At 39.8% G+C, this 14,027-nt stretch overlaps 1 protein-coding gene across 2 annotated transcripts in view; it reads right to left on the reverse strand.

Moving 5' to 3' along the window:
- Positions 1 to 13,483, reverse strand: part of si:ch211-243j20.2 (uridine-cytidine kinase-like 1) — a 29,184-nt gene extending 15,701 nt beyond the window's left edge. For both annotated transcript variants that reach the window (XM_006793538.3, XM_006793539.3), the window contains exons 1-5: positions 13,363 to 13,483; positions 10,815 to 11,023; positions 6,230 to 6,336; positions 5,696 to 5,866; positions 1,895 to 1,966 (exon numbers count right to left, since the gene is read on the reverse strand). In XM_006793538.3, the coding sequence (XP_006793601.2) occupies positions 1,895 to 1,966; positions 5,696 to 5,866; positions 6,230 to 6,336; positions 10,815 to 11,023; positions 13,363 to 13,451 (648 nt within the window). In that variant the 5' untranslated portion in view covers positions 13,452 to 13,483. The remainder of the gene's footprint in view (positions 1 to 1,894; positions 1,967 to 5,695; positions 5,867 to 6,229; positions 6,337 to 10,814; positions 11,024 to 13,362) is intronic.
- Positions 13,484 to 14,027: the final 544 nt, after the last annotated feature.

A 14,027-nucleotide genomic window follows, 5' to 3' on the forward strand; every position in this document is an offset into this window, starting at 1 on the left:
ATGCACCTACTTTGTGTATTATGTATTGTAAGGCGAAAACTTGAGCCAAAAACCAAAACAAGAACAGCTACAGAGCAGAATTTGGCACAACTGAAGTTTTATTTTTATTGGCTTGTTTTAGTAATCGTTTGAAAATAAAATTCTTTAAGATTTATTTTGTCTTATGTGACAAATGCATTACTGCAGCCACTGTTTGTGTTTGGCAGTATAGAAAGATAAGGACTCCAAGTTAATTCAACTTGATTTTAAATAAAATATAAAATAATATGGAAGGCATGTGTGTATTATCCAAGAAAATCATTTGAATGAACCCTTCACTGATGCAGTGAATCAAATAATATTTTTCTGTGCTAGTAGTGTTTTATTAAGCCTAAATAAAAGAACGGGGGGAGGCGAGATGGAAAAGATCTATTATAAAACATATGCAAATTTAATCTGACATTTAGAAAATACATATATCAATCATGATTAAAATTCAGATCAACAACATACAGACAAAAACATGACATCTTTAGAAAATCCAATGAATAAATTATCTGAAAAACACGCTGCTTCATCACAATAACTGAAATTTCCTCCTACTATGAAGCAGTCTTCCATAATGATCTGCAACACTGGCCACAATGGTTTGATAGCGTGAGAGAAGCACCAAATCCTATTATTAACCATGTCCCTTTGCAACATCTTGGTTTTTTAAAGCAAACCTCTTTATTAGCATATCGGATCTGCAGCTGTAATTGAATTCAATTACAAGAATGGACAAAAAACACCATTGATCACAAGAGACACTGACTGTTATTAACTTAATCAGATGGTAATCGGCTACACAGCCGGGTCTCAGGAGAGGCTGCCTGTCTTATCATCACAGTCCAGCTCTCCTGCTCTCTCACATTTACTCATACACAACAGAAGAGGCTGGAGAGAGTGACTGCAGGACTGATTAGCAATGAAGAATGCCTCTATAAGTGTTTATTCCCTCTGACCCTCAAGAGCATTGAAATAATGGCAGTGTCTCCTTAGCCTCCTAGCACTAGTCTTCTCTACACATCCATAAAAATGGATGTAAATATGAGCTTTAGGAGCCTAAAATGCAAACTTTTAAAATAAAGCTTAATTTGAGTCAATTTCTGGATCACATCTTATTTTTATAGTCCAGATAAATATACACACACCCCTCCTACCAGCACATCACCCCTGTTCTTCAGAAACTTCACTGGCTCCCTGTGAAATTCTGGATAATATAAAAACTTCTTCTGCTCACCTTGAAGGCCATTCATAACCTCGCACCTCCTTACCTTTCTGACTTGTTAAGCTCTACCTTTTCTGCCCGCTCACTTCAATATTCTTCTATCCAGCTTCCTGTGCCTTCCTTCTGCCTCACCACCATGGGAAGCAGAGCTTTTAGCTGCTCTGCTCCCAGGCTGTGGAACTCTCAACCCCCAGATATAAGAAACACTGATCCTTTCCCATAGTTTCAAATCTGCATATTCACTGTGAACCCACTGTTTGTTAATTTTATCTTGTGCTTTTGTTTTATTGTTCTTCATTTAGTCATTTTTCCATTATGTGTTTTATCCTATTGTAAAGTGTCCTTGGGTGTCTTGAAAGGTGCTTTATAAATAAAATTTATTACTAGTATTATTATTATGACATAAATATGAACATACACTCAGCTTCTTGTTAACACTAACCAGCCAATCACATCTCAACAACTCAATGCATTTTAGCATCAACAACGAGCTGAGGTTCAATCAAAGCATCACAGGGACCACAGGTGATTTAAGTGATGTGGTATGTGGCTGTTGGTGGCTCAGACACGCACATTCAAAATATTCTAAGGAAGAAAAATGTCAAAGAAAAGTAAAACAGAGTGAGGGGATATTGATATTCTTACCTTGAGCAACTCCTTGTTGGCAAAGGCTAGGATTCCCTCAAAGATGACAACATTAGCACCATACACAGTTTTCTGTAAGAGAGGACAAATTTAAGGACAGGTTCACATTTTTCCCCCCACTTGAAGCTACACTGTGTTCATGTTGATTGTACTGGTGAACACAATGTTTCTTAGGTTATTAGTTACAAAGGGATAGGGGTCAAAATCCTCCAACCCCACACTGTGTGGACACCTTGAACTAAGTGGTTCATTAACTAAAAATAATTTCAGTGTCATAAGTGAGGATATGAAAATTATTTACAATTAATGAGCTACAACGAGTGTGAAATTAAACATTTATGATACGATACGGATGCGTTTTAATTAAGAAAAAATACACTTGAAGGTCAGAAAAAAGTTTTTTGTTTTTTTTACCCAAATATATTTTTAAAGTATTCATTCTTCATGCTGGTCATTAAATGTCCTTTTACTTTGAAACACAAAAATAAATCGAATATTTTGTTTATACAGTTAAATTTAAGCTGGATCTAAGACAATTAAAGATGTCTGTAAAATAGTCTTCTTCCACACAAATTTAAATAATCCATCTTTACTTTTTGTTTTGGTTATCCAATTCAGAGTCAGACGGTGAGAGTCAGGGTACAAACAATAAAATAAAAAGAAATATATGAAGAATCTATGCGATATTTTACATTTCAAGGCACATGAGTTCTGGTTTAATCCAAGTTCAAAAACAAAAACAGCACCACTGTAAGTTGCAAAATTGTCCTCCAAACTATTTGTGATATCACAAAAACCCAAACATCTGGCCACATCTTAGACTGGGACTTAAACAGAGTATAGAAAAGCTTGATTCTTCTGGATATGAACATTAAAAAAAAGCCTGCATCTACTTGATCCTGTCAAATTTTCCTGGTCACATACAGAACTGGGAACAATAAGTTTAAACTTGTGTGTTGTCTGTGTTTTCTCCTGATCTTTGTGAAACTATGACTTGGAATATTTTTTCCACATCAGCTTGCCAGATGCACAAACCTGGACAGCACACTGCTGAAATCTGTGAGATATGCAAATCTGGTCTCCTGCTCTCAGACATGAAACCCTTTGCTTTCAGATAAACATGATTCCTGCATTAACTCAACTTAAACCAAAGAAAACTATGAGACTTGAGCACAGTTATTTTTTCTTTTTAAATTAAAGGAAACACAATATCCTTGGTAAGGTACAATAAATGAGATAAAAGACACTGCCCAAGATAACACAAATCTACTGTATATTATATAAGATGAAAGCATAAAACACATTTACTTTTACAGATGTCAGTTAAACACTGTCACTTGCATGTGTATGCATGACATACAGCCACTGACGCACAAACACAACCTGAACCCATGTTTGCTTTACTGACTTATCTGATGAAACTCACCCAGAACAAGTTTTACTACCAGGCGTTTGAGCGTGCGTTTGAGAAAGAGGTTAATAACCGATTCAATCACAGACAAAATGGTGCAGAGTATGTCACAATCCTATTACCTTTCCACAACCAGCTTCATGCTAAAGTCAATAGGCTGAACACTTTGCTATTGATTTTGAGAAAGAGCGGAGAGAGAGGCAGAGGCAGTGTGCACAGTTTGAGAGAAAGTGAACTTTAAACAAACAGATGAGTGTTTATTGATTTATTCATTTCCTCCTCCTTTACTAAGAGATGATTTAGTGGCTCTTTAAAATACTTAAGTGCCAGTGCTTGAAAGAGAGCGAGAGAGGGAAGGTGACCTAAAGTTTTACCAAAGAAGAAAAACTAAGTTGCTTGCTCTTGTCCATCTGTATAACTGCTTTATAAACACAGCCTGCAGCTTGATGGCCCTCAGCACCCTCGAGGCCTGAGTCTTAATTACATCCACCCCGTTACAAAAGGCCCATAAAATGATCTCAGATCTGAGGCGATTTCCCGTGTGGTGTTGTGGCTTTCAGCCATGAAATTACATTGCAGAGAAATAGACAGTGAGCTACGCCGCCTGATTGATTCTTCACAATGCTTCTGGGAGGAGATGCTGGGCTTAATGTACTGTACCCTAAAATCCTTAATAATTAGCAAATTATCGAGCATCGGAATTTTCACCAGCTTAAATAACTGAAGCATCCCCGGAGGTGTTAGGTGATTTGTAACTGTAATGTTCATTTTTCTCCTCTCAAGTGTTCAGTGCTTTTATTTCAATGAAGACAGACTACACTAAACTAACCGAACTCAAGTGGGTGGAAAACTGCTTCTCTTCTCACTACTTTGACACATTTGGGAATATTCTAATAATACACATTTTTATCAAGTCAATCAGCTTCAGTAGCTGAAATAGCTCACAAGTTAGTTTAAAGCAACAAAGCCACTGAAAACTACTCCTCTATGTGGAGTAAGGCAGGGACTAGTAGGTGGTTTATGGGAGCAGACCAAGTGTTTCTATGTCTTCCCATTGAGAAAGCTCGCTGGTGTCTCATGCTTAGGCATAACTGATGACTCTGTTCTGGTCAGAGTTTGCACCAATCACATGAAAGTCACAAATGAAGTTTTTTTTCTTCCTGTCAACATCATGTTTTCACATTAAATGAAGCATAGGAGGGTTTTTTTTATGGAAAAACAACAAAGGTTCAGAATTCAATAGACGTTCACTTGCATCTGAGACCTCTGGAAAAATAGTCACTGTAGAATATATTTAGGAGCACATTTGTAAATATCAAATATAACATATTCAGCCTAAACTGTTTTTTAAAAGGCTGAGTGAGGATGTCTATGACACACACACACACACACAGGCTGCAAAGACACGATGTCCCCACCCAGACAGTAAACCCACACTGGGAGGAAGAGAAGCTGAAAACAGCAGCGCTTTTTATTGTGATTGCCATAAAAACCTTTGCACCTAAAAACCCAATAAGAGACAGTGGGGGGAAAAACATTAAACTGGACATTGCCTGCTGGCAGTGGGCATCCTAAAAACTGAGAGAGAACAACAACATTAAGAACCACTTTAAAAAAAGTCAGTAACACAGCAGAAACAAGACCAAGAACGGCAGCGCAAAAATGAAAAGGGCTCAAAACTAAGTCAGAAATTGATCTATGTGGTGGGTGGGCTTTTGGACTTTGAAGATTAAGTTCAAGGAGATCTAATGTCAAAGACTGTGAATGAAGAGAGGAAGTGGTGCTGAGAACAAAGCAGTGAATGTGAATACTCACTGTCTGTCTCACAGGTAGCTGAGATATCAGGTTCAACATTTATACAGTCCTGCATATCAAAACAGCTGATCCTTCATCAGTAGAACAGCATCCCTAATCTTTGTGTAAACAAACAAACAGCAGCCTGAAGGACCTTTTAGTTCCTGGGAAAAATGTTCCTGAGACAAGCAGTCCTGGGGGCTTTGGATAGAAGACGTCTGCAGATGCCAAGACCAACCAAGCAAAGTTATGGGAAAAACATCTTCTGTTATGCTTTATGAGTGTAATCATCAATTACACTTATCTGTTTCATGAGGACTTTGTGGATGGGATTTGATCACGTGACTGACTGAAACTTGCAAAGTGTTCACAACAAAAAGCAGATTATTCTCAACTGAACCCTCCCCACTTTAAACCAGAGTACAGAGCACAATGTGATGAATTAAAACCCAGAGGTAAACCAACCAAAGCTGTAAAAACTCTGGCAGAAAGTTTGTGTTAAAAATGCAAATGACAGTAAAAATGGTGCTCCGATGGGGGGAAAGTTTTTTCAATCACGACCCAACACAGTGTTTAAGTTAATCGGAGGGTCTCACCCATTCTTTGCGTCTGGAGTGAGTGGTGAAGTCATAAACTGGCACTTTGATGCTTTTTCCCTTCTTCAGCTTTCTCAGGATGTTGACCAGCAGCTCAAAGTCGAAGGCATCGGGGTGATCGAAGTTGTACTCATTTTTAGCTGCCAGCTCCTGCTCTTCTTTGTTCAACACCTGAATGACAAAGAGATATAAAGAAGAAAGAAAATTCACACACTGCAAACCAACTGATCCCTTTGGTTTCAGGTATTTCAGGTGCCTGAGATGGATTTCACCAGCCAGTTTGCATTATGTGTTTTCTTGGAAAAACATCTGAGAGATGACAGATATCCAGTCACAGAAGGCTAAGAAGTACAATTTATATTTTCGATCAGCGAGACTCTTTTCAAATCAAAAAGCTCATTACTTATCGTGGCTTCAATACAGTATGTGAAATAATAGTGTGTCTTGACTGCAGCACTAAAGCTGCTAATGAGCTAAAATGCTATTAATCACAGTACTTATTTACACTTCAGTGCTTTCAGCTGCTTTTTGTACCTTGTAGAAAGAGTCCATTGAAAGCAGAACCACCCAGGGGACATCCAGCGCCTCAATTATCTTATTGGCTACTGTAGTTTTCCCAGAGGCACTTCCTCCACACAGACCTGAAAACGATGGAGAGAGAGAATCACAACACTATTACTAATGGATAACGACAATCTGCTCAACTAGTACAGAAACGTTAGTCTGTTATATTGGAAGCAGACAGCAAAGCTTTCACTGGATACTTTTCTTTAAGTCAAAAGTCCAACACGATTATTTTGATAATAATTTTACTTTTCATAATTTCTTCCACCACTTCTCTGAGGTGCATGAAAAGGAATAACTGAAATACTTGGGATTAACAATGACTGCAGCATGAAAGGCACCCAGGAAAACTCGTGCAGAAACATTTTATTCAACATCTTGATATCAAGGACAGCAGGTGTAAAAACGCAGGACATCCTTCTAATAAATTAGCACCTCAGTCTATTATATGAATGTCAGTCACAGTTATGCAGTTTTATCTAAAAGGAAAAAAAGCCGTGTCATTCATAATTAGGGAGACTTATCTCAGACACTACTGGGTCAGTTTGACTAATGGAAAGATGTGTTTTAAAATATCCTTCAATCCTTAAAGGCAACTGACAGTAACGCTGTGCTGAATAATTAGGAAGTCAGAATTTCACAGTTAAAATTACTTGCTTGATTTCCCAGTTGGAAAGCCTCAGCAACCCCGTGTGCCCCACAATCCAAGTTGGCGGCTCTGAACGCAAACAGTAACAAAACTAACACTTTTAGGCTACGTCCACACATACCCGGGTATTTTTGAAAACGCAGATTTTTCTATGCGTTTGCACCTTTCGTCCACACGTAAACGGCGTTTTTGGTCACTGAAAACTGAGATTTTTTAAAAACTCCGGCCAGGGTGGATATTTTCTAAAACTCCGTTTTTGCATTTACATGTGGACGAGAAAAACGGAGAAAACGCAGCGTCAAAGGTGTGCGCCTTTTTTGACGTCACACTGTGCGCCACGTTATTGTTTCGGTGAAATGAATTTCTACAATACTGTCACTGTTAATTTTACTCTCTGCTGTGTTTAAATGCTTACATATATACACAGTTACTGTCTCTCCACACATACGACTTGGTTCTGCTTCTATGCCTCAGCTTTGTTTACTTTTTCCCACCGAGGCTTCTAGACTTCTGATTGGCCAACATTTCTGCAAGGTTAGGAATATATCGCCACCTGCTGCTTTGGCATGTTCCTAGCAGCGTTTTCCTTCATTTCTGCATTTACGTGTGGACGGGATTATTTTTTAAAACGAAGACGGAAAATCTCAGTTTTCAAAAATACCCGTGTGCGTGTGGACATAGCCTTAATCTGCACTGCCACTGTTATGTATTTGTGACTCACTAAATAAGCCATATCCTCCTGAGAACCGAGGAAAAACATTTTTCAGTTTAACGTTCTTGGTCCACTACAGACATGACGATTGGCTGGGACTCCGAGCACTGACCGAGCTCTATCCATGAATGTGCTGTGGGGGTGTTTTTAAGAACAAAACGAGTATAAAAACATTTATGTATATTGTTAGTGATACCTGAATGGATCTACCTTTCTAAGAACCAACACAAATCCTGTTTTCTGTGCTTTTTCTGGACAACGCTAACACTGGAGTGTCATCACTCCTGTGTTCCAACATCCAAGTTTGGAGATAAATGGTACAACGTCAGCTAAAGATAATCCTAATCAAGTACTTTTTTAAAAATTGTTATGGGACAACAGACTGCAATGTACCTGACCTTACAGGTACACTGCTTCTGTTTCCGAATCATTTTCTGTTTTCCTGGCACATAAACAGAGCTTTGGACACGCCGTGCAGATTATGACCCAGGTGATCATGTCTGACAATCATCTCAATCATCTTTTTATCACTGCTTTCAAGTTAAAAATCACCAGACCGATAGATTTTTGTTGCATTTAAAAAAAGCAGAAAATACTATTTTGTTCATCAAACAGCCAAAAACCACAGGAAAATGCACAGATTTCTATTAAGCGTCTATATGAAGACTAATCATTCTTATATGTAGTCACCACATCCAAGACAGCATTCTGACCCAGAAAAAAACCATGAGACAACAAATGTTTATGCAATAAGTTTAACTGTACGGTTGGTATTCTCAAGCTCTTTTCAAGCCTAACATATTTTGAATGAACTGATGAGTTTGTTTAACACAGATGTCCACATGCTCCATTATTAAAACTGTTACACTTCTGTTATACATGTTATCTTTTCTCTGACTGCTCTGATTGCTATCAGCAATTGTAGCAGAATGAAAATGTCCCCTGACCACATTATACAGTTCTATTCAAATTATCTGTGAAACGACACCAAAACATAAATGCAAAATCAAAATGTATAAAATATCAAGAATTAACCTGACTGCAGCTGCCTTAATAACTGCTGTCACTATGTATTTAATAGCTGATTGCTTTTTTCATTAATCACCGACACATTCAGCTGTCAGATGCCGACAGGCGGTGAGATAAAAGCATAAAATCAATTATCGAAATTGTTGAGTCATTTTTTGTTAACTTGTCCTTTCTGCTTCACATTTAGCCATCCTCTGGTTGTGAGGTTAAAAATACTGAAGGTGATGGCGATGAACAAAAATCATGCTATACGCTTTATGCTTAAGAGTGCAGAAAAATCTGTGAGCGCAAACATATTTTGAGCTGAGAGACAAAAACACACAAGAAAAAAAAAAGAAAACATGAAACCAATGGGACAGATGTCTAAAATAAAAGTCAATCCCTGCCTCACCTCCCTCGACCTCCTGGGTTAAAGACCACAACAGCAATCTTTCAGGAAAACAATCCTGGGAACGGGGCCAGAACACCCTGCTGGCTGGCAGGAGGGGGTGAAAAGCAGGATGAATTTGCTGTTGTGTCTTTGTTGGTGCATGTGTGCGTGTGTGCACGCAGGAACAGAAATAGCCTACAGAGCTGCTTCAACGACATCAACAACTCTTGGTGAAGTGTTGGAATGGGTTTTTTTTTTTTTTGCCCTGATAAGACTCATCGGGGTCGAAACTGCTGACTAGGAAACCGGTCAAAGAACACTGTGGGGCTGCTTATTTCCCGATTACAGCTCTGAAGATGTTATAGAAATACTAGCTAATCCAAAGTATCACAAGCTCCTGCATAGACAAGAAATTCTCAGCACGTCACCCAGCAGCAAAGCCTAGCCACTGGAAAATCCTGTTAAAACAGATAAAACTGCTTTTTCTATAAGCAATAAACCCAAACTGTAGAGACAACAGCCACCTTTGATACCTATGAGGCTTTACAATGTTTTTCTGCCATTCACTTTTGCTCCCATCCCTAAATCCATCTGTTCCTGCAACCCCAGCACTTTATATTCTCCATTGTTTCTTGGGACCAGATCAGCACAGTCCCCCTTATGTTACACAGACTGCTCCTTTAAATTGGGGGCCACGGTACAGTCGAGTGTGAAATTGTAACCAGTCATTGCGCGCCATTGACGGTAACAGATTGCCAACTAAAGATAATGTCCACCTCTCCCTCCACCTATCACCAGTCATGCCAGTCTGATGCGTTTAACCACGGTACGCTGGCTCTGCGGCTGTTAAACGTGCACAGGCACACACAGGTTTAGTGTCTCTGTCACGCTCATTTTACTGCTGCTGGGACTTGTCCCGATGCAGATATTTTACTGAGCTGATCAGCAAGATGGCAGCCGGCTGTAAATGCACCCACAATGCACCCAGAGCCTCATGAAAATGTTAGATTTCAGTCTGAGAAAATGCAAATATCTAACTGAAATGATAACTGAAATGTCCGTTCATTTTGGTAAATAATTATTTGTTTTATCAAGTAACAAGACTAAGAACCAGCAGCCATGCAAACAGCTCACTAGGGATGTATTTTGGCACAGCAGTGTTTAGACTTAAAGGCCAACAAGATCTCACATATGCCTCGTTTCCACCAGCAGCGAGTGCTGAGCCAACTTTCCCTCAGTGGCTGTACAAAAAGAAAAGACGCCACATTATCGCGGGTCTGATAACCAAATACTCACACAGCATTGCCTAGCACGAGTTAGGCAAATTTTTCTGGGAATAAAACAAAGACTGACCAGAATCTGCTGACTGCATCTGTATAACACTGTTGCAAAAGCTTCTCCCAAATGCCAGTGACATCAGTGGTTTTATTGATGGTGCGCCTGTTACAAATTTTTTTGACAACTAAAACCAGTTTTTTCCTTTTGTGTGTGTGTGTGTGAGTGAGTGTGTGTGGGGGGGGGCTCTACATTCAACAACAGACCCATGGTGGTCAAAAATAATAATATGATTCTGTCCCCCAGGTATAATGTTCATTTTAATGCACTAGCTTCTTAATCCCGGTGCCAAAGCTGTAGCTATAGGAAGCGGACGAAAGTACCTGAGATTTTTGATCTAGAAAAACTCAGATAGCTGTGCTATTGATAGACTCTGTCATTCACTTCCTCCTCATCAGAATGCCAGGAGAATGCTTGCCATAATTTTAAACAATTTAAATGAAATAAGATGTTCTCTCACCTATAACGAAGGCTTCTTTGAAGGTTGTCCCAGTGACATTATACCAAGGTGGTCTGCCTGCAGTGTAGATTGTCCTTTTACTAGTCCTCAGCAGAGGAGGCTCTGTCTTAGACTGGCTTGTAGTCCGTTTTCGTGGCGATAGCGAAGGGGTCAAAGGACAGCGGGGGACATGGTTTGAGAGGCCATCCAAGGAATCGTCACCACTTCCACTGGGGTAAAAGAAAGGAAGGTAAGCGAGCAACATTTAGCCCTTTTAACGGGTTTTTAATTAACAAGTGACATTAATGGGAAACTAGGATTCACATGTAAATAAGTATATATCACACAATGTGTCCCTTGAAGGCTACACTGGACCGGTCCCCAGGCTGTGATGGGGCAGGACTTATAAAGAGAGATGACAACCGTTCATATTCATACCTACATCCAATTTAAAGTCACCAATGAATCTAAATATGATCTGATATGGGTGAGATTTACCCCATGGAAAAAACTGGACAGGGGTGGGTCTGTCCCATCATATCACAGCGGCAATGCAGTTATGCAGCTTCAAATAACACCAACAGAAGAGACATGTTTGGGCACCACAGGGCATTGTATTTTGACCACTCCTCTACATTTCAGGTGCGCTGCTTGACTTTCACCAAAAAACAGATTGTTTGCGTATTTTTAGGCAAGCAGAGAAACACTTGTGGGATGTTTCCAAAGTGCCGTGAGATCATTTAAAGTAATTGTTAGACTCATACTAAGGCTAAGTCCTCATGTTTGCCTGCTTTTTGAACAGTTTGTGTTTGCAGTATGCCATCAGAGATGCCTTGTTCGCTCATAGTGGACCCCCGCTGCTGCTCCAATACAGGCATTTTCATTTTTACAACATATCTGCAGGTTTATGACCACCATTGTGTCAAAAGTAGCCTTTTTCTAACCAAAAGTAGCTCAAAGATGTGAAGCTATAAATGGGTATAAAAAGGGAAAACATTTACCTAAATATATTCAAAATATTTTATTTAACTCTTGGGAACCTGCAGATACACTGTTGTCCTGTAGAGAGAGAAGAGGGTCTCTGCTCACTCCGGAGACCCTCTATGAACTCTCCTCTTCACAGGGAAGCATCTGCTGTCGGTGTGGTTGAGGGGGAGGAAGGGGGAACTTGCCGGCCCTCCCCAGGAAATCACACCGCTGCCCTGGACACAGCATGACACTGGGTTGGGAGCCACCATTCACATGAGTAAGGCTGTCATCATTTGGCTGGACTTTATGGTTTACAAGTCACTACAGTTTGAACATGCAGTCAGTTTCTCAGTTCGTATTTAGAACACTAAGAAAGCAAGTGTGAAAGCTTCACCACAAGGTTTCACTTCACTAACCAGTGGACGGCCACCTACTGGCTATGTCCGTGTTTTATTAATAGTCTATGGCTGTAGCTCAATGGCAGAGAAGGTAGGCCATTAAATATTAACTTGTAAGCGTGCAGAAATAGGCAATAGGTTGCTTTTTGCAGAAGCAAAATATTATGCAAATGTAACACTTTTTAGGCTGATTTATGGATTTTTTTAAAATTTCCTTTTGTTTTTTTCACTTCTGTGCTTCATGCACATCTTAGTCCCTGTAAAGATACAGACACCTAACGTAGATAACTCGCTGACCTAATTTAAATACAAACTAAATGCAGCTTTGCATTTTATTTACAATCAGTGCAGCCAAGTCAAAGGAACACCTTCACAGTAACCATCAATTTTTTGAGTGGTTGATATGCATCAAAGTATGCAAGGATCCAAGGTTTTTCATTGGTGCACTGACATTTCAATGATTCAAAAACTCGTGCATTTTTGCGTAGATTTAACACCCAGCTGCACTACAGCTACACAGCCAGGTCACCAAGCTGCCAGACAGACACCTGATCCCCAGCACATCCTCAGTGCTACGTGTTATGAATAAGGGGGCGTTAGCAACAAAGCAACACTAGCTTCCGTTGTGATACATATGGTCAGTGAACATCTCGAAACTGGTAGTAATTAACAAAAACCGATCCTGGTTAACAGTAGCCATTCCTAAAAATAAACATTTAAAATACACAATTTGAAAGTGAATATTTTTTGAGATGTGATGGTTAATACGGCCGAATTTAATAGGCCGCACTGAAAGGCTGCCGGATACTTTTAAATGATGAATAAACGCTTTGTAAATTGAAAACGTTGATAAAATCGTCATTTGTCGCATTAGTCTTGCATACAGAATGAGAGGATCTGTACAGATGCTTATGGAAAGAGACGAGGGCAGAAAGTGTTGATGTAACCACAGATGAAACCTCCATATAATATTTTACGACCGGGCCCAGGTCTCTCTGTCCTCACTTAGGTGTTTTCGGCTAATTCTCCCATGTTCTTTATTAAGCTTTTGTTCTCTGCACCCATGACAAAACACAATGCGTAGGTTACACCGAGTGTGGCAGCTAGCTGGACTAGCTAGCTGCCAAGAGCCGTTTCCACCGCGGGGCTCGACAACACCCCCGCGTGCCACAGCAGCCATATTTTATTCCTCCCTTTTTTACCTGTCTGACCTCGACATGGATCTATCACCTTCCGTCCCTCCATCTGTCTGCGGCTCATCCGGTTTGCTGTCGCTGCTGGTTGCTGCCATGTCTGCTCAGTCAGCTCAGCTCGGCGCGGCGCGGAAACCAAACACTGGGAGCGTCGTGACGTCAGCGGGCGTAAACTAAGATTGTGTTCAAGGTAATAGAAAAAAAACGAAACTTTTTTCCAAAATTATTTTGAGGATAGTATAAAAGAAATACTATCTCCTGGTTTAAATTTAACAAAAAAAAAAAAAAAAAAACACTAATAATGTATTTAAAGACTTCTAGTTATTAGCTACTTCCTTTAAGGGTTGCCACAGTGGATCATCTCCATCTCACACTATTCTTAGCATCCTCCTCTCATGCCAACTCTCTCAAACTCCTTCTTCATTGCATCCGTGAATCTCCTCTGAGGTTTTCTGTCCGGTGTATTCATTATACCTCCACTGCACATGCCCAAACCATCTGACCCTTGCCTTAACTTTGTCTCCAAACTGCTCATCCTGAACTGTCCCTCTTTCTAATCTTGTCCATTGTGGTTGCTCCCAATGAAAATGTTAGCACCTTCAACTCTGCTCTCTCTCTTTTTGTCGGGCTCCCCATCTCCAAGCCATACATCATAGTAGATTTCACTGCCATCT

This window comes from Neolamprologus brichardi, chromosome 15 (genome assembly GCF_056152115.1).
Source record: "Neolamprologus brichardi isolate AB-2024 chromosome 15, ASM5615211v1, whole genome shotgun sequence".
NCBI lineage: Eukaryota > Metazoa > Chordata > Actinopteri > Cichliformes > Cichlidae > Neolamprologus > Neolamprologus brichardi.